The 26,947-nt window shown below is 40.1% G+C and overlaps 2 protein-coding genes and 1 long non-coding RNA gene across 14 annotated transcripts; 2 read left to right on the plus strand and 1 right to left on the minus strand.

The window, feature by feature from the left end:
* Positions 1 to 1,278: 1,278 nt before the first annotated feature.
* Positions 1,279 to 11,986, plus strand: LOC309703570 (nuclear factor 7, brain-like). Its single transcript, XM_082528483.1, has 2 exons — positions 1,279 to 1,558; positions 1,660 to 11,986. The coding sequence occupies exon 2, from the start codon at positions 1,677 to 1,679 to the stop codon at positions 3,054 to 3,056; it is 1,380 nt and encodes a 459-aa protein (XP_082384609.1). The 5' UTR covers positions 1,279 to 1,558; positions 1,660 to 1,676; the 3' UTR covers positions 3,057 to 11,986.
* Positions 11,987 to 14,393: 2,407 nt separating this feature from the next.
* On the minus strand, positions 14,394 to 20,692 carry LOC309703695. Of its 12 annotated transcripts, none has more exons than XR_014275933.1 (9): positions 20,599 to 20,692; positions 20,182 to 20,480; positions 19,211 to 19,446; positions 18,470 to 19,120; positions 16,849 to 17,743; positions 16,585 to 16,756; positions 16,365 to 16,500; positions 16,164 to 16,262; positions 14,394 to 15,940 (listed from the first exon to the last, which is right to left on the minus strand). It is a non-coding gene; the product is annotated as an uncharacterized lncRNA (long non-coding RNA). The 12 variants fall into 12 exon arrangements; XR_014275936.1 differs by having other exon boundaries at positions 16,164 to 16,500; positions 18,470 to 18,808; positions 18,925 to 19,120; positions 20,599 to 20,687; XR_014275937.1 differs by having other exon boundaries at positions 16,164 to 16,500; positions 16,849 to 17,458; positions 17,565 to 17,743; positions 20,599 to 20,687.
* Positions 20,693 to 22,099: 1,407 nt separating this feature from the next.
* LOC309703573 (nuclear factor 7, brain-like) lies at positions 22,100 to 26,309 on the plus strand. The gene is made up of 2 exons (XM_082528486.1): positions 22,100 to 22,286; positions 22,388 to 26,309. Exon 2 carries the CDS (start codon positions 22,405 to 22,407, stop codon positions 23,776 to 23,778), a length of 1,374 nt encoding a protein of 457 aa, XP_082384612.1. The 5' UTR covers positions 22,100 to 22,286; positions 22,388 to 22,404; the 3' UTR covers positions 23,779 to 26,309.
* Positions 26,310 to 26,947: the final 638 nt, after the last annotated feature.

Consider the following 26,947-nt stretch of genomic DNA (forward strand, 5'->3'; position numbering starts at 1 on the left):
GGAACAGCCAACTTTAACTCAGGTTTTGGAAAAGCAATGAAAAATGTCAAGAGAAAATCCACGGGCAGCTTAAATAACAGAGGCTCTGACTCATTTTATCGCTCTGGATGACCAGCCAATGCCGGTGGTGGAAATCATAGGATTGCACCATCTTCTCAGCATACTCGAGCTGCGATATGAAATTCCCAACCGCCCACATATCAGGGAGATAATGGTGCCAAAACTGTCTGAAGAGGTAAAGACAAGCAGTGTGTGCGCGATGTCAGTCCTCAGTTTAACGGCACAGTGGACTGATGAGGAGTTTGCCAAATACTTTCGTGATTTTGATGGTTTGTTTACAATATGGACACTCTGCAATAATTTAAAAGTTTATTTTATTCTCAAACCTTATTTGTATTTCTTTTATTCCAAACATAAGTGTTTATTTATTATTCTGAAAGCTCGAGACAGTGCCAATAATTCAGTGATATTTTGTAAAATTACAATGTGGAGACTCTGCAATAATTTAACAGAAGTGCTTATTTTTCACTTGAAAATTTTTTGTGGTCATTTTTATTAAGATTTTATTTTTTATCGGCAGGGAATATAATAAAACCTGTCTTCCAATTAATTGTATTTGTGTGTGTGTGTGTGTGTGTGTGTGTGTGTGTGTGTGTGTGTGTGTGGTAGAAGTATCGATTTTTGTACTCTGTATCGGCAAGTATTCAGATCCAAGTATCGGTATCGTATTGGTTTGAAACAATTGGTATCGTTGCATCCTTGATAAACATATAATAAACATATAAGCAGAAATTCCTCTAACACTTTACCATTGTAGTCTGTTTTCTCACTCACCCATAACGAATGGTGTGCATTAAAATGCCCACACCATATAATATTTCCTTTCATGTCTATTTCCTCCAGCTTATATCTTAAAGTGGATAACTTACTGTAAAGATAAAAGAAAAGCGACTTTTCAAACATAGCGGAGGTGCCGTTGTTGTTTTCTGCTGACGCAACTTCCGTCGACAGACGATTGGTAGTCTACAGTGGGCCAGCTCTCCTATTGGTCCACAGTCTGCGGGCGGGGCGAGCCCTTCTAATAATCAGAAGAAAGTTTGAAAGAAAAACTGCCAAACAGCTGCAACACTGAGTCATGCTTTATTTTCTGAACTTCACAAAAATGTTTAATTTTTGACCTGCGGTGACCGTCTGCGCTCTGCTGTCACACTCACACATTTATAAGAGGAAGTTGAATGAAGCTCCGCCCCCCCACGTGTTTAACACGCAACAAACCAGGAAACTGGCTTTTTTTTTTCGAGCGTCGTTCCAGACCATACTCCATACCACTTGGTGGCGGTAATGCACCTTTCAATTGTTTGCCAACCGCCAGTACAACTGTAAGAAAGAAGAAGAAGAAACTGGCTGTTCTTTGTCCTCAGTGCAGAGAGACGCACAGACGATCAGACTGAGCTCAGACCAAACTAGCAGCTTCCTCTGAGTGAGTCCAGCTACAGGAGAGAAAAGTGGAAAACTCCAACACTGCTGCTTCAAGCTGCTGACGCTCCACACACTGAATGTGAGTTTGAGCAAAAACACGACTCAAAGGAAGTTTCAGTGAAGGTGGTAGAGGAGGGAGGGGAGCCAGGACTGACTGTACTTCCTGTCTGCTGTTTTCAGCTTCACTCACAGACTCAATGGCTTCCAGATCAGAGGAGGATCTCTGCTGTACGGTCTGTCAGCAGGTCTTCAGAGATCCTGTTCTTCTGTCATGTAGCCACAGCTTCTGTAAAGACTGTCTGAAGAGATGGTGGAGAAAAAAAAGGGAACGTGAGTGTCCAGTTTGTAAGGAAATATCTTCAAAGAAGCATCCACCTTTAAACCGAGCTTTAAAGAACCTGTGTGAGTCGTTCTTACAGGAGAGAGCTTCAGAGGATCTCTGCAGTCTGCACTCTGAGAAACTCAAACTCTTCTGTCTGGACCATCAGCAGCCAGTGTGTGTCGTCTGCAGAGACTCAGAAAAACACACCAATCACAGATTCAGACCCATCGATGAAGCTGCACAACAACACAAGAAGGAACTTCAGGAAACTCTGGAGCCCTTAAAGAAGAAGTTAAAGGTTTGTGAAGAAGTTCAAGTGAAGTTTGATCAAACAGCAGAACACATTAAGGTCCAGGCCCGACACACAGAGAGGCAGATTAAGGAGCAGTTTAAGAAGCTTCACCAGTTTCTAGCAGAGGAAGAGGAGGCCAGGCTGGCTGCAGTGAGGGAGGAAGAGGAGCAGAAGAGTGGGATGATGAAGGAGAAGATGGAGGCTCTGAGCAGAGAGATAGCAGCTCTTTCAGACACAGTCAGAGCCACAGAGGAGGAGCTGAGAGCTGAAGACGTCTCATTCCTGCACAACTACAAGGCTGCAGTGGAAAGAGTCCAGCGCTGCCCCCTGCTGGATGATCCACAGCTGCCCTCAGGCGCTCTGATAGACCAGGCCAAACACCTGGGCAACCTGACCTTCAACATCTGGAACAACATGAAGGACATGGTCTCCTACACTCCTCTCATTCTGGACCCAAACACTGCTGATCCAAACCTCATCCTGTCTGAAGATCTGACCAGTGTGAGACGAGGAGGAGAGAAGCAGCAGCTTCCTGATAATCCAGAGAGGTTTGATTATTACAGCTCTGTCCTGGGCTCTGAGGGCTTTAACTCAGGGACTCACAGCTGGGATGTTGAGGTTGGAGACAGTATACGGTGGGCACTGGGTGTGTTAGCAGAGTCTGTGCAGAGGAAGGGAAGCATACAGTCTGGATTTTGGGGAATAGTGTTCAATACAAGTAAATATTTTGCATTCTCACCATCCGCTAAAACTGATCTCTCAGTCCAGAAGAAGCTCCAGAGGATCAGAGTGAATCTGGACTGGAACAGAGGACAGCTGTTGTTCTCTGATCCTGATACTAACACACACATACACACCTTCACACACACTTTCACTCACAGGATGTTTCCATGTATTAGCACTGTTGGTAAAGCAAAGGTGTGTCCGTTGAAGGTGTCAGTGTCAGTGCAGCAGATGAGTTGAGGATGATGATGTTTCTAATGTTGTTTCCTGTCAGTGAGTTGAAGCTGTTAAACTGCAGCTGTCCTCCTGCTGCCTCGTTGTTCCAAAGCTCTTTGTTTCTCTTTTAGTTCTCACTGTTTCTTTCTGTTTCTGCTGTCCACCTTTTCGCATGGAAAATCATTTCACTGTTTCTCACTGAATGACTCCCCAAACTAGATTTGAAATTCTATCAAGTTTCTAATCATTACAAGTGATTCATGTTTTTTATCTGTCTGTCTATTGAGTTATATGGAGCTTAATTAAAACATATGAGCTCCAAGCTTGTGTGTTAATAAATGTTTTATATACTCTTCTTTATATATTCTTTATACTAATTTTATAAATATCTTTTTTTAATTCATTGTTTTCGACAGTTAGAAGTTATTAAGTACATAAACTGTTTTTTTATTAATGAAAATAAAAGTAGCTCGTGACTCAAAAAGGAGGAGTTTAAGAGCGAAAAATACACTGAGCCTCAGGATAGCCCAGCTTAAAAATATGAATAATGTTATAACGAAACAATATTTCACAAATAAGTGTAAACACCATGAACAAATGATCCATCGTGGCATTTGATTGACTTTGTCTGATTACCGTATTTCCCGGACTACAAAGCACACCTGAATATTAGCCGCACAAGCTAAAATCAGGGGAAAATCCTGTTTTGTACATACATTACCACACCTGACTAAAAGCCGCAGGTGTTTCAATGTTGACTTATCATATGTAAGAGAATATGCACAAAGCGAATTGTCAGGAAAGAGATGGCTGTTTGGAGACATCCCTTTTATTAATATTTTGAAAAACAAGTTATGGGTACATATTTGCATAACTTTTTAGGTATATGTACAAGTAGCGGTAATTACAAGTACGAAACATGTACTGTGCTTCATAAATGAGTAACAAATGTAGTACATAACAATAACCTACAGCACACCAGAAAAATAGATTTGGACTACCTTTTACGCTCAGGTGCAGTGACAGGGCTTTAACAAGAAGAAAAGTCAGTCATTCACCATCTTTCTCTTCTTCCTGCGCAATAAAACCACCAAAGTCCTCTTCTCCAGTGTCGGAAACGAACAGGCTCAGGATGGCTTCCTCATCCACTCTCAGCTTCTCTCCTTCGTTGTCACTTTCAAAACCAAAGAAATCCTCGTTGTCAGTGTCAGAGTCGAACACCCTCAGAAGGGCCGTGGCGGTGTCCTCCTCTCCATCATGCAGCAGCCAGTAACACTTGCATCCAGCCCTTCGAAATCAGTTGGTGATCGTGGATGTTTTCACACTTTTCCACGCTGTCAGAATCCACTGGTGGAGTTGGGCATAACTTGCTTTTTGCAAGTTTATCGCCGCTCATCATCCACGCCTCGAGCTGAACGCGTAGCGCTACTTTGAAGTTTGTTTTTCGCGCTACTTCGTATGGCACTACGTTGCCTGGCGGATGGACATGTGACCAACACACCACTCTTGAACCCCAATCCTTCCGCCAGGCAACGTAGTGCCGTACAACAGCGGAACAAACAAAACAAATCCGCTCATGGACAATCCATAGAAAAGCCGCACCTGACTAAAAGCCGCAGGGTTCAAAGCTTGTGCAAAAAGTAGCGGCTTATAGCCCGACAATTACGGTATAATGAATTTGAGATCCTCCTACTGTGGAAGTAATGAGTCAGCAAACTGCAAAATGAAAATGAAATCATGTTTAGGCAAAACCTGTTTAAAAAACAAAAAGATCATGGTCTCAAAAGTTGAAGGAAAAACAAATGAAAAAACATTTTGTAAATGATCATGGATCAGAGACCAATACTGGCGAATATCTTTACAGTCCCAAAAGATGTGGAAATGGTTAGCTCCATCTCCCCCACATCTCCAACATTTATCACCTATTCCTCGATATCTTTGTTGAGCAGGGGTAATGAAAAATCTCATAATGCTTTTCCAGCAAAATTCACGTCAAACGTTAGACCCAGTGGTAGCCCACTGTATCTTGCATGCGTGAGCCCAACACTTCTCTGTAATTGTCAAATTACCCTCCTTTTCCCACTTCGCTTTAATATACAGAGTGCTGTCGTTTTTACACCGCCGGATGCTGTTATATAATTTAGAAATAATTTTGCTTTGCACTTCAGATTTGGTTAGTAATAAGAATGTTTCTACAAATTGTAATTCGTTTAGGTTCACTTTTAAGTTTTGATTAAAATAATTTCTGATCTGTAGATATCTAAAAAAATCATCAGATCCCAAGTCATGTTTACTCCTTAAAGATTCAAAGCTTTGAAATGCACCCTTATGGACAAATGAATAATAATTGGTTATACCTTTTGAAATCCAGTTTTTGAATCTATTATCATATTGATTTGGAGTAAAATCTGAATCATATGCACACCATCTTAAAACCTTAGAGGCATTTTCCAAACCACCAATTTTTATTACTTCTTTCCAAGCTGATATCATTATTTGCAGTATAGGTTTATCTGCCATATGTATTTTATTCTGCAATTTTATGTCCGATATTAAAGCTGAAACTGGTATTTCTTTTACTATTGTTCCTTCAACATCTTTCCATCCGGCGGTGTAGTTTGGACAACAGAGACAAATCAGCGGTCTTAACTGAGCTGCACAATAATATTCTCGTAGACAGGGAAGCCCACGACCTCCCTTTTCTTTCTTTAATTGAAGCGTTTTATATTTAACTCTAGCTTTTTTCCCATTCCAGATATATTTTGACAATGTTCTATCCCATACCACAAACTGTTTTGTGGTATGGTAATCTGTAGAGACTGAAACAAATACAGCAGTCGGGGAAGAATATTTAATCTGATTGATTCAATCCTGGAGTGTAGGTCCAGAAATGGAATAGTGTTCCATCTTTGTATATCTGATTTTATGGATTCATTTTGAGGGGCATAGTTGGCATTGAACATTTTGGTGAAGTCACGATGTATTACCACCCCTAAATACCTAATGCTATCTGCATCCCATTTCCATTTATAACGATTCTTAATTTCGACTGGTGGTTCATAATTTAAAGTTAATACCTGCGTTTTATTTATATTGACCTTATATCCCGATAAAGAACCATACTTTGATAGTGCTTCCATGAGATGGGGGAGTGCCTGTGAGGGACAGGTTAATGTTAAAAGTAAGTCGTCAGCAAATAATGCTAATTTCTGTTCCCCTCCTGGCGTTCGTACTCCTGTTATATCCTGTCTCTGCCTGATCCACTGACTTAGTGGTTCTATAAACAAAGCAAAAAGCAGCGGTGAAATGCAGCAACCCTGTCGTGTCCCTCGTTCCAGTATAAATGATTCGGTGAGGTCCCCATTGATTTTGGTTTTAGCTGTTGGTTTGTTGTATAGCTCTGAGATAATATCAATTATAGATTTATCAAAATTAAACTTCTCAAGCACTTTGTATAAAAAGGACCATCTCACTGAGTCAAACGCCTTCTCGGCATCTAAGCTTAACACTAAGGTCTCTAATTTTTGTTTGTCAACTTGCCGCAATATATGCAAAACCTTTCTGATGTTGTCCTGGGCCTGTCTATGTTTAATAAAACCCGTTTGGTCATTATGTATTAACCTAGGTAATATCATTTCTAGTCTCTTAGAGATAATAGATGTGAACAACTTGTAGTCAATATTCAATACACTGATTGGGCGATAGTTGCTACATTCTAATTTATCTTTTCCTTCTTTTGGTATAATGGAAATTATTGCTTCCCTCCATGAAGGAGGGATAATTTTCTTTTCCATTACCCAATTAAATGTCTTTATCATGGTGGGGATCAAATGATGCATTATTTTATACCATTGTATTGTATTGTATTGTATCTTTATTTGTTTCAGACATATAAAACAAAAAAACAATATATACACACTACATATATTTTCATTTACAGATACGAATATATATGTAGATATACACACACACACATGTATGTGTTCAGATAAACAAAAAAATATATAATGAAATAAAACAAAATCGTCTGACATAATGTAACAATGTTTGGTCTGAAAAGGAGTAGGAAGAAGTATGAACATACTTATTAATTCCTACCCCTGCTCAACATCTTATTGATCCCACATAATTCACCTAATTCCCATCATCACATACTCCACACAATACACGAGGAGAACCTATATAAACATGGCTACCGTGATTGATATAATTTGGATATAATTTGATATTTTTATACATACAATGGGTGATCATCTTTATCGGTATCATATTCTTCCAAAATCAGTTTTCGAAGTATTTTCATGAACTTACTAATTCCTGAGCATTGCTGTAGATCTATAGTAAAACTATTCCACAGTTTTACCCCATAAATAGTGACACAAAAGGTTTTAACCTTTGACCGTGCTTTAAGAATCCTTAGATTCAATTTCCCCCTCAATTCATAGTCTCCTTCTCTGTCATAGAACATCCTCTGTATATTTCCTGGTAACATATTGTATCTGGCCTTGTACATAATTTTTGCAGTTTTATATTTTATAAGATCCATAAACTTCAGTATTTTTAATTTCAAAAACATGATGTTAGTATGGTCTCTAAATCCTGCTTTATTAATCATCCTGATTGCTTTTTTTTAAATTTTACATATTGGTTGAAGTGCAGTTTTATATGTGTTTCCCCAAATTTCCACACAGTATTCCAAATATGGCAATATAAGTGAACAATAAAGTACCCGGAGTGATTTGGAAGGCAAAAAATATTTAACTTTACTCAGTACGGAGATGCTTCTTGACAGTTTGGCTTGTATATGCTTTATGTGAGGTTTCCAGCAGATTTTGTTATCTATTATCACACCCAGAAATTTTGTATCCGAAACTTGCTCTAATTCAACATTGTTTACTAATAATTTTGCTCCTGCATCTTTTTTACAATTTCCGAATAACATAAATGTAGTTTTTTCCAAATTTAATGATAGCTTATTTCTATCAAACCATGTTTTCAGTTTAATCATTTCTTGTGTGACAATTTCCAAAAGCTGCTGTAAGTTCTCTCCAGCACAAAAAATATTTGTATCATCTGCAAATAGAATAAACTGTAGTATATCTGATGTTCTACATATATCATTGATATAGAGGATAAACGGCTTTGGTCCCAATACTGACCCCTGCGGAACTCCACAAACAATGTCCATACACTCTGATTGATATTCCCCAATTTTCACAAATTGCTGCCTGTCTCTCAAATAACTCTTTACCCATTCTAACACCACTCCTCTAATGCCGTAGTACTCCAGTTGATCAAGTAATATGTCATGATTAATTGTGTCAAAAGCTTTTTTTAGGTCAATGAATACACTAACTATACATTGTCTTTTATCTATATTGTTGGTGATATTTTCGATCAGTTCCATTAATGCCAATGATGTTGATCTATTTGATCTGAAACCATACTGACTATCCATTATTATTTTGTGTTTATCTATAAATTTGTCAAGTCTATTACTAAAGACTTTTTCCAGTATTTTTGAAAATTGAGAAAGTAGAGAGACAGGCCTATAGTTTGTGAATTGATGTCTGTCACCATTTTTAAACAGTGGTGTTACTTTAGCTGTTTTCATTTGTTTTGGGAATGTACCAGTTTGTAAGGACAAATTGCAAATGTGTGTTAAGGGTTTGGAAATGCCCTCTATCACTCTCTTAACGATTTCCATATCAATGTCGTCAGAGTCTGTAGAGTTTTTTGTTTGTGATTTCCCAACAATATCAATGATTTCCATTTCTTCCACCACCGTTAAGAACATTGAATGAGGATTGCGGTCAATGAGTCTAGTTTCTTTCTCTACAGAATCTGTTATATCAGGAATTGTTTCAGCCAAGTCTGGCCCAACACTTACAAAGAATTTATTGAACTCATTTACCACATCTCTCATATTAGTAATATTTCTATCATTATTTGCGAAATACGAAGGATAGTCTGCCTGCCCCGAGCCCTTTTTGATGATGGTATTTAATGTTTTCCAAATCCCTTTAATATTATTTTTATTCATAATCAGTAATTTTTCATAGTATTCCTTTTTACATGACCTTAAAATACTCGTTAATTTATTTTTATATTTCTTGTATTTATTTTCAGCTTCTGTACTTCTGTTCATTATAAATTCTCTGTATAAGGTATTTTTCTTCTTACATGCATTTTGCAATCCTTTTGTAATCCATGGGCACTCTGCATATTTTTGTTTTTTACTATATTTCTTTACTGGGCAATGACTATTATATAACAGTTTAAATTTTCCTAAAAAAATCTCATAAGCTTTATCAATATTTTTTTCCTTATACAGCATCTCCCATTCTTGCTTGAGTAAATCACTTTTGAATGCGTTTATTGACTCTTCTGTTCTCACTCGTTTGTATTTTATTGTGTTTTCCTGTTTAACCTTCCTTTAATTGCTGTTATACACTATAAAAACAGGTAGATGATCACTGATGTCATTAATTAGGAGACCACTTATGGTTCTATTTTCTATTTCATTAGTAAATATATTGTCTATTAGGGTTGCCGACTGTGCTGTAATCCTGCTGGGTTTAGTGATCACTGGAAAAAGTCCCAAGCTATACATTGTATTAATAAATTCCTCTGTCGTTCTCTGCTTGTTTGAATTTAGTAGATCTATGTTAAAATCCCCACAAATGAAGATGACTTTTTGATTTGTCCTAATGAATGTTTTATCTACCCACTCCTTAAAAATTTCAATATTAGAACCTGGTGTTCTATATATACAGCTTACAATGACATTTTTCTCTTTACCCATACTAATTTCTATTGTTACACACTCTAATATATTATCCACCACCATCGACATTTTTCCCACCATACTGTATTTTAAATTTTTATCCACAAACAAGGCCACACCACCGCCATTCTTATTCTTTCTATTTGTAAGATTTAATTCATATCCATCTATTACAAAGTCCTCTCCTTTCTCTTTATTAATCCATGTTTCAGATACTGCAATCACACTGAATGGATGTGTAAATTTGCTTAAATATTCCCTTATTTTGTGAAAATTTGCATATAAACTTCTACTATTAAAGTGGATTATAGATATTTTGCCGTCGACCTTGACAGTTTTGTTGAATTGTTCTTCAGTATGATAGTAGCAGGTATTTTTGATGTTAAAAAAGTTCAGTGGCTGCTGGAAGAGCCTGGGCCTGGTGGCTGCTGGAAGAGCCTGGGCCTGGTGGCTGCTGGAAGAGCCTGGGCCTGGTGGCTGCTGCAGGATCCTGGGCCTGGTGGCTGCTGGAAGAGCCTGAGCCTGGTGGCTGCTGCAGGATCCTGGGCCTGGTGGCTGCTGGAGGATCCTGGGCCTGATTCAAACACTGCTTCGTGTTCAACAAATAAAGCTAACAGCTGTGACTGCACAGGAACATCTGTTGGATTAAGTGAACAAACTCATCCATTCAGGGCCGAACCCATCTGGCCCCGCCATTTTCCCTCCCTTTAATCTTTTAATTGCCAAGTAAATTTCTTCTTTAGTTATTGTGGACAACAGCATTTTATTTTGTTCCTCTGTCACACCTTGCAACTTTAGACCTGACAAGAAAATATTGACAATAGAGTTGTTATCTACAGGAGATTGGGAGTAAAGTTTTCTGTAGTAATTCTGGAAGCATAGTTTAATTTTCCCCAGTTCAGTTTCTATTTGTCCATTAAAAGGATTCTTTATTCTATGTATAGTCCTCTCTGCTTGTTGCTTCCTAAGTTTAAGAGACAGAAGTCTTAGTGATTTCCTCCCTACGTCGCATTGCTGTTGTTTAATAAAAACGATTTTCTTTTGTATATCCATCATATTTAAATCATCTATTTTTTTCTTAAGTTTTATTATGTCAGATTTGATATCATCATCCAGCGTCACAGAATGTAGATGTTGTAGCTCTAACAATTTGTCTTCTAATTGACAACGGTTTTCCCACCTAGATTTTTTCAGGTAAGAGGATATACTAATTATTTTTCCTCTAATTACTGCCTTCAATGCATCCCATAATATTCCTGGAGATACCTCCTTATTTTCATTATACTCTAAATAAGTTTCTATTTCCTCTTTCAAACTCTCTTTAATATTTGGATAATTTAAAATGTTTGTATTCAGCCTCCATAAGGTTGATCTATTTTTGCTATTCGGGCAGATCTCAAGATAAACCGGGTTATGATCTGAGATGGTACAAGCGCCTATTTCACAGCTTTTAATTCTAAATAGGTCATTCTTAAACATGACAATATAATCTAGCCTAGAATATACATTGTGTGGAATTGAGAAGTGGGTATACTTTCTGTCATTTGGGTGTAAATCTCTCCACACATCTAGTAGTACAAAATCGTCCATAAAATGCACCATTCTTCTTCCAATACTCCTCTGATCGTTTTTTGTGCAATGCACCAGTGGATAAACTGAATTCCAACGACAGAAGACTCCTGTATATCCTTCTGGTCGCAAGTAAAAAGCCTCTTACGAGAAGATGGCTTAAGCCTGAACCACCAACGATAGAAGACTGGATACATTCTGTACAAGGGATCTATACAATGGAAAAAGTGTAATTTTCTCTTAAACTTCAGAGGGATACCTTCTACGGAATATGGTCTAAATGGACAGACTATGTTAAGCATATGAGGTGTGATTTTGTGTATGATGTTACAACCCTGAGTACTACGTAAACCTACCTGCCCTGCTGCCTCCTAACCCTAGTTTTTTTTGTTTGTTTGTTTGTTTGTTGTTGTTTTTTTGGGGGGGGGGATTGTTTTTGTTCTTTTCTTCTTTTCTTTTCTCTTCTTTTTCTGTCTTCTTTATTTTTCAATTATAAGTTAAAATCTGACAGCAAAGAAAATGTAAAAAGGCAAACTACTGTTATGTTCAACAGCTGTCCCAATAAAAGAGATAATAATAAAAAAATTTAAAAAATCAAGTGCTTTTTTTGAACCTTCAGGCGTTTTCTTTTTTGTCCTCTATATTAAAAGTGTTAACATTACAACAATATGAATTGGGACCAATTTAAAAACGCATACATACAGAAACCCATGAAAGTTTAACAGTGTTTAAGAGAGCTCACGAACACTTGATGGACTGACAGTACAAGCTCTTATGAACTTAATAGGAAGACTTCAAAGTGTAAGAAGCAGTGTGTAGATCACTGGTGCTTACACACTTATCTGTAGTTTGTCACTCATCAAGGATTACGAGAGTTACCAATTCTGAGAGAACTGGGTGAGGCAAGGAGAGGGAAGTGACGGGAAATGCCGTAGGTCACATTAGATGCTGGAGAGTTGACAAGAAAAAAAACTCTAAATGTTAGCTCACAAAGCTTCAGTTATAGTATACAATCAATTGACAAATAATAAACCAAATTTGTATAATCATCTCCATCAGCCTGGAGCACAGGGAGGAGAAATTAGACGCTCTCCAAGAATACAACGACTTTACTGACATCCTGGAGTCAGTTGATAGGCGATGGTCCAGCTTGGATGCGATGTTGTCCCTGCTGAAGATTTTACACCAGCAATTTAAATCCCCGCGGGAATCTCTGGAATTCAGCCAGAATAAGGTGGAAATGGTCACTGCTAAAAAGTCCTCGCTACGAGACTGAGTTAAGTCTGTAAATGAGAATGTGACCCATCATAATACAGAAAATAAATGCAGGCCTGTAGTATGAGAGAAAACTATGTGTTTTCTGGTATCTCGAGGTCTACTGAAGAGGATGCAGAAGCAACTAATTAAAAGCTGCGATCGAGTCCATCGTCTCAGACCTAAGAGGGTGCCGGGAGACAGCATCCTGTTGTGGAAAGACCAGCGAAAAGTTGCATCAAGGAGGTGAAAGGATTGGACTTCAGCATAAACCACCATTTCCCTAAAGAGATCCTGGAGCAACGCAATGTCCTGTTCCTAAGTCTTCATTAATAAGGGCTCTACGTGGACGGACAGCTCTATTGTGACCCTGCATCACTCCCTGGTTATATTAACATCACTCCAAATAAGAATCTGAGATGTTGCTTCAGACACCAACTACACTTAAAGAAAATAGTTCTGTAAAAATGAATTCTTGCTGTAGAAAAAGTTGAAAAATATTCAATATTGAAAGCTTCACTAAAAGGATATTTGATTAAATATGAAGATTTTGTAACGCTGTTGTACTTTGTATAAAATCAAAGTGAAAAACATGGACGTATTATTATTATTTATAGGTAATTATTAGAGGTGGGAATCACCATACGTCCCACGATACGATATTATCACGATACTTACGCACGTTACGATATTATTGCAATTTTTAAAAATATTTTGCGATATTCAGATTCTGTACATAAAGGTAAACTTTATCAAAATTCATTTATCTAATATCAAAGTCTCACACTCAGTCTTTCTCTCATTTCAGTCAGTTTTATTGTTGACAAACTGAACGGTTTGTATTACAGTCTAGTCCAACTTAACTGAATGCAACCATCTGGTACAATTATAGCTATTCTGAACTATGCAATTTATGAAAACTATGCAGCCCATTCAGCAACTGAAGAATTTGAAAGTATATTAACTCATTCACTGCCATTGACGTCTATAGATGTCAATTGAAAAACTCTTCAAAAAAAGCTCTTCAAAAATGAGTAAAAATGCTCAAAAACCCTGGCAGTGGGGAGTTACCTGATTTGAAAATGGCTGGCAGTGAATGAGTTAAAACAAAACATAATTTTACATTAAATAAAAATTTTTTAAACGTAATTAAAATAAAACGTGTCTTAAATTAAAATAAGTAAACTGTGACATTTGGACAGTGAAGGAATGTCAGGATCCTTGCTCAGAAAAAGGATCAACATGCTCTGAAGTCAGAGCACAAAAACCTTTTTTGTAACAAAATATCGATTTCTGCTGTCCCTGTATCGATACATTATTAGCAAACAAAATATCACGATACTACACAGTATCGATATTTTCCCCCACATAGCATAACATAGTAATTATGTTATGATTGTACTGCTTTGGCCCACTTTACATCTAATTAGGCTGCATGTTGCCCCGTAAACTAAAACGACTTTGACACCCCTGATATACACTATAATAACCTGACTGGAAGATCAGCATCTGTCCTCTGGGAAGCAGGGAAAGCTGCGATGAGGTAAAATTATTTCTTTCTTCTTTTTTTAATGAAAAAAAGAACAAAAACATTCCTGAATTGGGAAAAAAAAAAAAAACATCACCAGTGGTGTTAGTTACGTTCATAGGAGGAGATCGAGATAGAGAAGGATCCAGGGGCAACAACAAGAGACAACATCGACACATTAGAAAGGTATAATAAAGAAAATAAGTGACACCAAGAAAAGAAGCAAAATCTGAAACCACTTCAATTTTATTGACAATACAAAGGCAGAGTGTAGAGTGTGCCAGAAAAGGATATCACATAGAGTCAAAGGAGCTTGCAAAGAAAAGCGTCTGGACTTCTTTAAGTTACTTGAAGAAGTTTCATCCGAGAAGCTTCTTCAGTTCTAAGGTCAAATGGTGGAGAGTCCCAGATATAAACCTAGTGGGAGTATCCCCCCACAGAGGGACAAAAGGACCCCCTGATGATCCTCTAATCGCCTGAGCCAAGGTGTGAAACTGGGTGTGGGTCCCAATCAGAGTTTCGGGTGAGTTCATTGTGAAACTTGGCCCCACGTTATCATGCGAATTCCTGAGATCAGATGGCCCAGGATGTGAGTGGACGTTAAGGCGTCTGGGAAGGGATCTCAAAACTGGATTATAGATGGCAGACAGTTGGTGTCGCAAACCACCGCCTCTGTTCAAAGATGGTCGCTCACAGTGGACATAGATGCTTCTTTCACTCCTCTTTCAAACCATCTGTCCTCTCTGTCCAAAATGTGAACATTGGCATCCTCGAAAGAGTGTCCTTTATCCTTCTGACCTTAGAACTGAAGAAGCTTCTCGGATGAGAGGTGAAACGTCTTCAAGTAACTTAAAGAAGTCCAGATGCTTTTCTTTGCAAGCTCCTTTGACTACGATGACTGAGAACCTTCACAGAGATATCACAGAACTCAAACAACCTGCACAGAGACCTGAGAACAGTCCACCCATCAGTGCACTGGGAAGATAAAACACAGTCAAATGAGAGTGATATTAATGAAGGTGCCAGTGTGTCTACTGCAACTGTAGCTGCTGCAGTATCTACAGCATCATGCAGTATACCACCACAACCACCTAAACCAACCCAGAGCTCTATAAGAAAGTTTTTGCAGAGGTCTGTGACCCCAGCAAGACAGAACTTAATTGATAAAGACCTGTCCAAAATGATTGCACTTGATTTCCAACCATTTTAGCTGTGGATGATAAAGGATTCAGGAACTTATTCATGCACTGAATCCTATGTATGTTTTCTTGCATGCAGATTGAGGATAGTTTCTTGCTGATGGTTGAAGTCCCGCATAGTCTTGATGTTTATTTTAGAAAGAACCGCATCTTCCACCAGAACACGATGCTGGATTCGCTCACAGGCCTTTAAAATAGAGACTTTCTCTGGACTGTTGTGAGTACCCTGAGGTGAGCATAACCACAAGTGTTTAGTTTAACTGTTGCTCCGAGTGCTGATGTCACGTTGTGCGGGTCCCTAGCACTTGGTCATCTTTACTCTCTGTATAAGAGCAGCATCAACGAGGTCATCCCTGTCAGTGTGGCAGTAGAGGGTGTTGTCCCAGTGGGTCTTGTACAGCTGGTTAAACTATTGTGGCTGCTTGTCATGCCCCTCCACACTGAAGGACCTTGTTCCTCTGCTCAGCGGTAAGTGATAATTTGTCCTCTATCAGGCTAATCTCCACAAACACAGAGCAGAACATTTCCAGCTTTTCAAATCCAGGATGGCTTTTGTACTGCAGGCATCTTCCTGTAAAATGAATCCCATACAAACTTGGTCGGTAAATATATAAACAATTGTCTTTGTTTTCAGACAAGCAGTGTGTGTTTTAATCCTTGCTTTAATGTAAAAATGTTGTCCCTCATATAAAAAGTAAACCTAGCTACTCACACAGACTGGAGGGTGAACAGTGGAGGTTATAATTGGTGAGTGTAATGTGGGGAAGGACAGCATGCAGCACAGTGTCACATACCTCCTCGTCACTCTGCAATGTTTCACCGGGATCATCTGGCTCGGGTTGCTCAGGCTGAACCACCTCCTCCTCAGAACCAGGTCCATCACTGACGATGTCCTACAGAGAGAAAATTACAGAGTCTCCTCTGCTCTGGCTGAACAAGTACTCCAGTCTGAGTAATTCAGTGGATGTGAGATCAGCTGGGCCACAGATGTTTACTTCTACAGGTTCTCCAAACAGCTGCTGACAGCAAGTGTTGAGGCAATTGATCAGTGCTGCAGAGTAAATCCTTTACCACCAAATACAGCATCTGAGCTCCTCCTTCCACCTTGCAAAGCCACTTATCAGTGAGGACCTGAAAACAACAATAATAATAGAAATGTCAATGACATGACTACAAGTGTAATTTGTCACAAGTATACAGATTACAGCCGTGTACCTGAAATCATGTTAGGAAGTTATTTGTGAAAACCTTCCAGGCTGTTGCTTCCACGCAGACATTTTTAATCCACGTTGTTTTTTCTTGTGGTACCCACCCTGTACATGTTTGTGTCTGCTGGGTCCTGAATGCACTCCAGGTGTCACTGCTGTGCTGCCCTCAACAATGACACCTGGAAATAAACAGACAAACTTTATGTGATCTTCAGTTTGTCACAATTTAAATTCTTGTTTTAATAACCTTCTGGAATGAGGACTTTCCTACCAGGTGTTTTGAACAGACTCACTCCACCCTCATCCAGCCCAGCTGGAACTTTCAGCTCCTCAATAACCAAATGGATGATCCGAAATGTTTCCTCGGGCGTCAGTGTGACCCTCCGCACATGCTGTTTTACCTGTCCCTGGAAATGTACAGGCAGACAACTGCAGACACAGACTGCATTGTTACTGGGTCCTTTGCTCTGGCGACCCTTATAAGCAGCTCGAGGTCTTCGCGGTTTTAAGGCAGCAGCGCCCCAGCTAGTGCAGACTTAAATGCTGAGTACTTTGCATGAAACTCTGTACGGATGGCTGCGTCAAACCAGGGGATCCAGTGAAAGATGTCCAGACACACAACCATCCCACAGTCCACCCGAGGCTGAAACAAGGCCTCTACTACTGATGGTCCCTTTGCACGACAACAAGCATCCAAAATGTTGGGAACAGGCTGATTGGCCAAGTGAAACCTCTCAATGACTCCACATCACATTGGTTCCAGCTTGTCAAAGGACTCCTCACAGGTTAGCACAAAGTGCGATTCATGTGATTCTCTTTATCTGCCGGTTCTGTCTCTCAGAAGGCGTGCAACATTCTTATCCACACCACGCCTGCAAGGACTCTCACAATTAAGATCTTGATGTTAAATTGAGTGAGCGATTGAAAAATTAAAAAAACACTTAAAGCTTTTAAAATACACATGAACATGATGGTCATTTTACTCACTTGCTAGTCAAGATGGCAGGGAACATGGCTTGATGTCCCTCACTGAGCTGTGATTAAATTCCTGAACTCCAGGCGAGCCACCAACCCTCCTCTGCCACTTCTGCCTTTGTCCATGGCCCGCAGCACAGGACCTCAGTAAGCATCATGCACCAGTTGGACACATCACAGGTGTGACGTACCTTAAGTATATAAGGAAGAAGAGGGAAAATGTAAATATGAATCCAGGATAGGGGTTTTACTGTTTACATTGGAGTAAAATATTAATGTGAAATTACACGGTGGTGATAGCCAGACTTATATAGGTGAACCTCCTCACACTCATCAGCTTGAGGATACTTCTAGGAGCACTTTCACACTCCAACAGAGTGCCACAAAAAATATGCGGCTGTGAAAAAAAGAGCTGTACACTGATCACAGCACCTCAGGATAGGGATGCAACGATACCAATTTTTTCAAACCGATACGATACTTGGATCTGAGTACTTGCCGATACAGAGTACAAAAATCGATACTTCTACCACACACACACACACACACACACACACACACACACAAATACAATTAATTGGAAGACAGGTTTTATTATATTCCCTGCCGATAAAAAATAAAATCTTAATAAAAATGACCACAAAAAATTTTCAAGTGAAAAATAAGCACTTCTGTTAAATTATTGCAGAGTCTCCACATTGTAATTTTACAAAATATCACTGAATTATTGGCACTGTCTCGAGCTTTCAGAATAATAAATAAACACTTCTGTTTGGAATAAAATAAATACAAATAAGGTTTGAGAGTAAAATAAACTTTTAAATTGTTGCAGAGTGTCCATATTGTAAACAAACAAACAAAATAACGAAAGTATTTGGCGTCCGTTGTGCCGTCGCGCACACATTGCTTGTCTTTACCTCTTCAGAAAGTTTTGGCACCATTATCTCCCTGATGTATGGGCGGTTGGGAATTTCATATCGCAGCTCGAGTATGCTGAGAAGATGGTGCAATCCTATGTTTTCAGCGATAAAATGAGTCAGAGCCTCTGTTATTTTAACTGCCCGTGGATTCTCTCTTGACATTTTTCATTGCTTTTCCAAAACCTGAGTTAAAGTTGGCTGTTCCGGTCCACACTGCTGACATTTTGTTTAGCCTAGCTACAGCAGCCTCCAGTTTCTCTTTTTTACCTGGAGTCGCCAGTCTCACTCACCTAACCCTGTGCCTGTTTAGCGCGGGATGTCCCCCTAGTGGCCAATCTAAAAAACTACAACAAAAATGACAAGCCACCCTCTGATTAATGAAATAAGTTGGTATCGGTTAACTTTTACGAGTATGAGTACACACACATTTTACAGTATCGGTGCATCCCTACCTCAGGAGGTTCTGGTGGGTAAAAACAAATGTGATGTGATTTCATCACCCGTCGCCTCTTTAACACAACAGTAGTGTCCTTGTATGTCTGAACAGGGGTGAACAGCCCTCTGTCAGTGTCCTTTTTAAGCCAGGAAAAGTCACCAGATGGGATATATCAGGATTTTCCCAGAGACATGCCCATCCCTCTGTCTCCACTTGAAACACACACAGAAAACATAGAATACAACACACACATACAAATGCTCTAACTGAAATTGTTTGGATTTCAAATAAACAGCACTTACAGGTGAGTGACTCAAAGGTAATTGTATGGCATGATCATGACCCTGGGATGCAGGTGACTCACTCAGTCAAACTGTGTCATGTTTTTGGACCGTACAGCAGCCTCTGTGGACTCAAAATTATTTTGATGTGACTGTACAGTGGTCTCAAACTCCTTGGACAGGAAAGCTGAGGTCTGCCCAGTTCCCCGCTTGTCAGACTTCACTCCAGGACGAGGAGTGTTGGGACTTTAGTACATCTATAAATGGGATGAACAAGTAGTTTTGTAATTACGATTACTTTGTAGAAAAAGGTGGTTCCCCATCTCTCCGTTTCTTTGTGGGTTTGTCAGTAGTGATGTGATGTTCTGTATCGAGGCTTCGAGGCTTGTGTCGAGTAATGGAGGGGGCGTTTCCGCGAAGCGCGTATCGAGGCTTGCTTCATTTATGGGAGGAGCTGAAAATGATGACGTCCGAAGCCTCGCTGCCCGGCTGTACCACGTGACTGGTTCAGGAAGCAGTTCGAACTTTGCCGCAAATGATCATTTTCCATACTGCCAGCATAAATATACACAGTATACTGCCATCACTACAATATACATGTTTTACACACTCCTTTTGTTGTTGACATTTACAGGCTGTGTGCAAAATGCCACACTCTTCAAATTCATGCCAACTAATATTTTTACGTCCAGTAGGTGTTCTGCTAGAGCAAATGAAGCTTCATGAAGCTTCGCGTTGGGGTGAACCAATTGGATGAAAAGCTTCCGTGCTTCATGAGGCTTCATCTGCCCATCACTATTTGTCAGCTCCGTTCTGCGCCTGTCAAGTATGCTGGAATCATGCATACCGTCAGCAATATCATCGTGAATGTTACACACTTAAAGAAAGTTTACAACGAGCAACATATGCTGACAATAGCCATTCTCAGGTAAATGAGTATTAATGGTTTAGTAATCCTGCCTAGTATGATATTAAATATATGATACACTTACTACTTCATATATCCGACATCGTTTGTAACGAGCCACCGAAGCGGTGCCTTTTCATATTGTCCTAATGGCACCACCAGCTCTCCCAGACACTGCTGACGTGAAGGCGCGTGGATACAATCTGCTCGGAGAAGCTTCTCTGCGTGAGTCAACGCAGTGATTTGGCTGAGCAGCTCCAGTGGAGGTTTGGAGAAGACCATACTGCCCACAGTAACGTGCCTCTTTGGTTGTCTTAAGTAGGGCCGAGTGACGACGTGCATCGGGATTAACAACGCGAATTGCTGGTGTCGCCACTGAAAAGACTAGAAATGGCAGTAATAGGTTAGATATTGGCCATGACGTAAAGGGTTGAATGAGCTTTTCATCCTGGTGTCATTTCAGCTAAATCCAGATCCAAATATCTTAAAGTGGATAACTTACTGTAAAGATAAACGAAAAGCGACTTTCCAAACATAGCGGAGGTGCCGTTGTTGTTTTCTGGTGACGCAACTTCCGTCGACAGACGATTGGTAGTCTACAGTGGGCCAGCTCTCCTATTGGTCCACAGTCTGCGGGCGGGGTGAGCCCTTCTAATAATCAGAAGAAAGTTTGAAAGAAAAACTGCCAAACAGCTGCAACACTGAGTCATGCTTTATTTTCTGAACTTCACAAAATGTTTAATTTTTGACCTGCGGTGACCGTCTGCGCTCTGCTGTCACACTCACACATTTATAAGAGGAAGTTGAATGAAGCTCCGCCCCCCCACGTGTTTAACACGCAACAAACCAGGAAACTGGCTTTTTTTTTTTTAATTTAACAAACAATGAGTATACAACATACGAACAGATGAAGTATACAAAACAACAGAACATTAACACAAAAAGCCAGGGGTAAAAGAAAAAGGTAACAGTTATAAGAATACACGCAAAAATTCACATACATATATTGTTTTGAGAGCCTTTTTGTTGGTGGAGTCTGATATTGATTGTATGTACATTTCCACATCCTTAAAATAATGACAGAAATATGGTGTTTTGTTAGTAAACTTAAATTTATGGATAAAAAATTTAGCTAAAAGTATTAACAAATTTATCATATAAAAACATTTATCATACTTCTTGGGGAACTTAAAGAAAACTCCCTTAAAATATGGACAATAACAAACCTGCTAAATTCCTTCCAGAATCTCTGTGTAAAAGAACAGTACCAAAAAAGATGTGTCACAGTTTCTGGATGATCCCCACAGAAAGTACAATTAGTATTAATGTCCCTTTTAAATTTTACCATGTAGTGACTGGCTGGATAACATTTATGTAGAATTTTAAATGAGACTTCTTTTACCTTATTTACAATCAAATATTTATGGGGACCATCCAGACTGTCTTCCACTTGATATCTGGAACATATCGGTTCCAATAAGATATTATATATGGGAGAGAGACGATATCTTCTTGGAATAAACTACGTATTCTCTTATTGCTGTTACCAAGTTCCTGTGAAAAGCAGATTTTTCCTATTGGTGACTCAGCTGGATCAGGGAGAGTGACTGAGGCAGATATTGAGCTGTCAGTGTTTTTATATAATATTAAAGTCAATGAGGGTATGGCACCAAGCACCATTGAGAATTCCTGAACACTCATTGGAAAATTATATAGTGCAATAAAGTCGTTGTAAGTAAGTAGTTGTCCCTCTTTATTAACCAGCTGAGCCACCAATAGGATCCCATTTTGGACCCAAGTTTCCAGGAAAAGTGATTAATTTTTATATCTCTTTTGTTCCAGATGAGGTATTTGTGAGGTGAGAAGTTGTGTTTATAAATGAGGGTCCACGCTAAGAGGACCTGCTTATATAAAGTTTTTTTTTTTTTTCGAGCGTCGTTCCAGACCATACTCCATACCACTTGGTGGCGGTAATGCACCTTTCAATTGTTTGCCAACAGCCAGTACAACTGTAAGAAAGAAGAAGAAGAAACTGGCCGTTCTTTGTCCTCAGTAAAGAGAGACGCACAGACGATCAGACTGAGCTCAGACCAAACTAGCAGCTTCCTCTGAGTGAGTCCAGCTACAGGAGAGAAAAGTGGAAAACTCCAACACTGCTGCTTCAAGCTGCTGACGCTCCACACACTGAATGTGAGTTTGAGCAAAAACACGACTCAAAGGAAGTTTCAGTGAAGGTGGTAGAGGAGGGAGGGGAGCCAGGACTGACTGTACTTCCTGTCTGCTGTTTTCAGCTTCACTCACAGACTCAATGGCTTCCAGCTCAGAGGAGGCTCTCTGCTGTCCGGTCTGTCAGGAGGTCTTCAGAGATCCTGTTCTTCTGTCATGTAGCCACAGCTTCTGTAAAGACTGTCTGAAGAGATGGTGGAGAGAGAAAGGGGAACGTGAGTGTCCAGTTTGTAAGGAAATATCTTCAAAGAAGCATCCACCTTTAAACCGAGCTTTAAAGAACCTGTGTGAGTCGTTCTTACAGGAGAGAGCTTCAGAGGATCTCTGCAGTCTGCACTCTGAGAAACTCAAACTCTTCTGTCTGGACCATCAGCAGCCAGTGTGTGTCGTCTGCAGAGACTCAGAAAAACACACCAATCACAGATTCAGACCCATCGATGAAGCTGCACAACAACACAAGAAGGAACTTCAGGAAACTCTGGAGCCCTTAAAGAAGAAGTTAAAGGTTTGTGAAGAAGTTCAAGTGAAGTTTGATCAAACAGCAGAACACATTAAGGTCCAGGCCCGACACACAGAGAGGCAGATTAAGGAGCAGTTTAAGAAGCTTCACCAGTTTCTAGCAGAGGAAGAGGAGGCCAGGCTGGCTGCACTGAGGGAGGAAGAGGAGCAGAAGAGTGGGATGATGGAGGAGAAGATGGAGGCTCTGAGCAGAGAGATAGCAGCTCTTTCAGACACAGTCAGAGCCACAGAGGAGGAGCTGAGAGCTGAAGACGTCTCATTCCTGCACAACTACAAGGCTGCAGTGGAAAGAGTCCAGCGCTGCCCCCTGCTGGATGATCCACAGCTGCCCTCAGGAGCTCTGATAGACCAGGCCAAACACCTGGGCAACCTGACCTTCAACATCTGGAACAACATGAAGGACGTGGTCTCCTACACTCCTCTCATTCTGGACCCAAACACTGCAAATCCAAACCTCATCCTGTCTGAAGATCTGACCAGTGTGAGACGAGGAGGAGAGAAGCAGCAGCTTCCTGATAATCCAGAGAGGTTTGATCATTCCTGCTGTGTCCTGGGCTCTGAGGGCTTTAACTCAGGGAGTCACAGCTGGGATGTTGAGGTTGGAGACAGTATACAGTGGGCACTGGGTGTATTTGCAGAGTCTGGGCAGAGGAAGGGAGTCATAGGGTCTGTTTTATGGAGAATAGGGTGCAGTGCAAGTAAATACTACACACTTTCACCATCAGCTATCACTGATCTCTCAGTCCAGAAGAAGCTCCAGAGGATCAGAGTGAATCTGGACTGGAACAGAGGACAGCTGACGTTCTCTGATCCTGATACTAACACACACATACACACCTTCACACACACTTTCACTCACAGGATGTTTCCATACATTAACACTTACGATAAAGCTAAAGTGTTGCCTTTGAAGGTTCAGTGTGAGTGGGGCAGATGAGTTGAGGATGATTATATTTCTAATGTTGTTCCCTGTCACTGTTAGACCTCTGCCTCACCACTACATATTTCAAATACAACGAAGGCTTTTACAGACAAAAACATGGCTGTGCCATGGGCTCCCCCGTGTCACCTATTGTAGCCAACCTTTACATGGAGGAAGTGGAAAGAAAGGCTCTTGGCTCTTTCAAAGGAAGAGTACCCAGCCACTGGTACAGATATGTGGACGACACCTGGGTCAAAAATCAAGACACAAGAAGTGGAATCCTTCACTGCGAACATTAACGCTGTGGATAAAAACATCAAGTTCACCAGGGAAGACACAAAGGATAACTGTTTGCCTTTCCTGGACTGCGCCGTGCACATTGAAGAGAACGGCAACCTCAACATCGAAGTTTACCGGAAGCCCACACATACGGACCAGTACCTCCTGTTTGACTCCCATCACCCTCTGGAACACAAACTTGGAGTAATTAGGACCCTACACCACCGGGCAGAACATGTTCCCTCTCAACCTGAAGGAAAAAAGAAGGAACACACACATGTAAAGGAAGCACTCAAAACATGTGGTTATCCTAACTGGGCGTTTATAAAGTCAGCATAGATGCACAGGAAAGAAGACCAGACACCAGCGAGGGAGGATAAGAAGGACAGACGCAACAACATTGTCATCCCCTATGTAGCCGGTGTATCAGAGAAACTCAGGAGAGTTTTCTCCAAGCACGACATCCCAGCAACACGCTCGACAAAAACTGGTTCACCCGAAAGACAAAACTCCTAAACACAAGCTTAACAATGTGGTGTATGCTGTACAGTGCAGTGAGGAATGCCCAGACCTCTACATTGGAGAGACCAAACAGCCACTTCACAAGCGCATTGCACAACACAGAAGAGCCACCTCCACAGGACAAGACTCAGCAGTCCATCTGCATCTTAAGGGTAAAGGACACTCTTTCGAGGATGCCAATGTTCACATTTTGGACAGAGAGGACAGATGGTTTGAAAGAGGAGTGAAAGAAGCCATCTATGTCCACTGTGAGCGACCATCTTTGAACAGAGGCGGGGATTTACGACACCAACTCTCTGCCATCTATAATCCAGTTTTGAGATCCCTTCCCAGACGCCTTAACGCCCACTCACATCCTGGGCCATCTGATCTCAGGAATTCGCATGATAGGCTGGGGCCAGGTTTCACAATGAGCTCACCCGAAACCCTGGCTGATTGTGACCCACACCCGCTTTCATACCTTGGCTCATGTGATTAGGTAGAGGATCATCAGAAGGTCCTTTGTCCCTCTTAGTGGGTGGGACACTCCCACAGGGCTTTAATCTGGGACTCTCCACCATTTGGCCTTAGAACTGAAGAAGCTTCTTGGATGAGAGGTGAAACGTCTTCAAGCAACTTAAAGAAGTCCAGACGCTTTTTTTCTTTCCAACAGCTTCAATTCCTGTCAGTCAGTTGAAGCTGTTAAACTGCAGCTGTCCTCCTGCTGCCTCGTTGTTCCAAAGCTCTTTGTTTCTCTTTTAGTTTCACTGTTTCTTTCTGTTTCTGCTGTCCACCTTTTCACATGGAAAATCATTTCACTGTTTCTCACTGAATGACTCCCCAAACTAGATTTGAAATTCTATCAAGTTTCTAATCATTACAAGTGATTCATGTTTCTATTTGATGTGTGAACTATTAAGCTTTAGTAAGCTATTATTAAGTTCTTATTTCATCATTTATAAAGCATTAATTCTCCTTACTGTTCATTTCTAAATGTTTATTCTTGATTAATACAGCCCCATATAACATGTTCATTGTATCATTTTTAAATAAGTGATAAAGTATTTAGATGCACATCTAGCTCATGTCTGTGTGTTAATAAATGTGTTATAAATGCTTATTTTAAAATATAATTTTGTAATTCATTGTTTGCCACAGTTACAAGTTATTAAGCATTTTTTTGTGACCTCATCTAAAGTGAAGTGTAATTTTGCCTTAAACTGTTTTTATAGTTGACTCAAAAAGTCTCACATGTCTTCACAACAGAAAAATGTCACAAAGCACAAAGAGATGCAAAACATTCAAATATTCTTTTGCCAGATTGAAACAAAGCCCACCTGAGGTTTGCAGGAGAAGAGACTTAAACTCCTCCTACAAACTCAGTCTGAGTTTGTAGGAGGAGTTTAAGAGCGAAAGATGCACTGAGCCTCAGGATAGCCCAGCTTAAAGATAAAATATAAATAATGTTAATACGAAACAATATTTCACAAATAAGTGTAAACACCATAAACAAATTGTCCATCATGGCTGATAATGCAGGAGTTTGTAATAGATCCCACTTTCCTCTGGATTGTAGTCTGTTAGCTTTAGTCAGACAAGACAGCATCCAGTCAGGTTCAGTTTCAAAATGCTCCTGAAGTTAAAGAAATACATGGAGACGATTTAGTTTGCTGGGATATGGACGGACATGTGTTTAGTGAGAGCAGCAGTTTGTTGTTGCCCAGTTTATTCTTTATGACAACAATAAATATATTTTTAAACAATGATTCATGTTCAACTCCATATATGAAATGTTTCTGATATTTCAATTGTGGTTGTTTGCATTTGATTGACTTTGTCTGATTATAATGAAAGTGAGATCCTTCTATTGTGGAAGTAATGAGTCACTTCCCTCTCCTTACCTCACCCAGGTAAGGAGAGGGAAGTGACGGAAAATGCCGTAGGTCACATCAGATGCTGGAGAGTTGACAAGAAAAAAAACCTCTAAATGTTAGCTCACAAAGCTTCAGTTATAGTATACAATCAATTGACAAATAATTAACCAAATTTGTATAATCATCTCCAACAGCCTGGAGCACAGGGAGGAGAAATTAGACGCTCTCCAAGAATACAACGACTTTATCGAACTCCTGGAGTCAGTTGATAGGCGATGGTCCAGCTTGGATGCGATGTTGTCCCTGCTGAAGATTTTACACCAGCAATTTAAATCCCTGCGAAAATCTCTGGATTTCAGCCAGAATAAGGTGGAAACGGTCGCTGCTAAAAAGTCCTCGCTACGGGACTGAGTTAAGTCTGTAAATGAGAATGTGACCCATCATAATACAGAAAATAAATGCAGGCCTGTAGTATGAGAGAGAACTATGTGTTTTCTGGTATCTCGGGTTCTGCTGAAGAGGATGCAGAA

Source organism: Aulonocara stuartgranti (assembly GCF_965226115.1).
Source record: "Aulonocara stuartgranti genome assembly, chromosome: 3".
Classification (NCBI taxonomy): Eukaryota; Metazoa; Chordata; class Actinopteri; order Cichliformes; family Cichlidae; genus Aulonocara; species Aulonocara stuartgranti.

Bases quoted from the DNA above. Each gene is read 5' to 3' on its own strand.
- LOC309703570 (XM_082528483.1), top strand. From the start codon at position 1,677: ATGGCTTCCAGATCAGAGGAGGATCTCTGCTGTACGGTCTGTCAGCAG.
- LOC309703573 (XM_082528486.1), top strand. From the start codon at position 22,405: ATGGCTTCCAGCTCAGAGGAGGCTCTCTGCTGTCCGGTCTGTCAGGAG.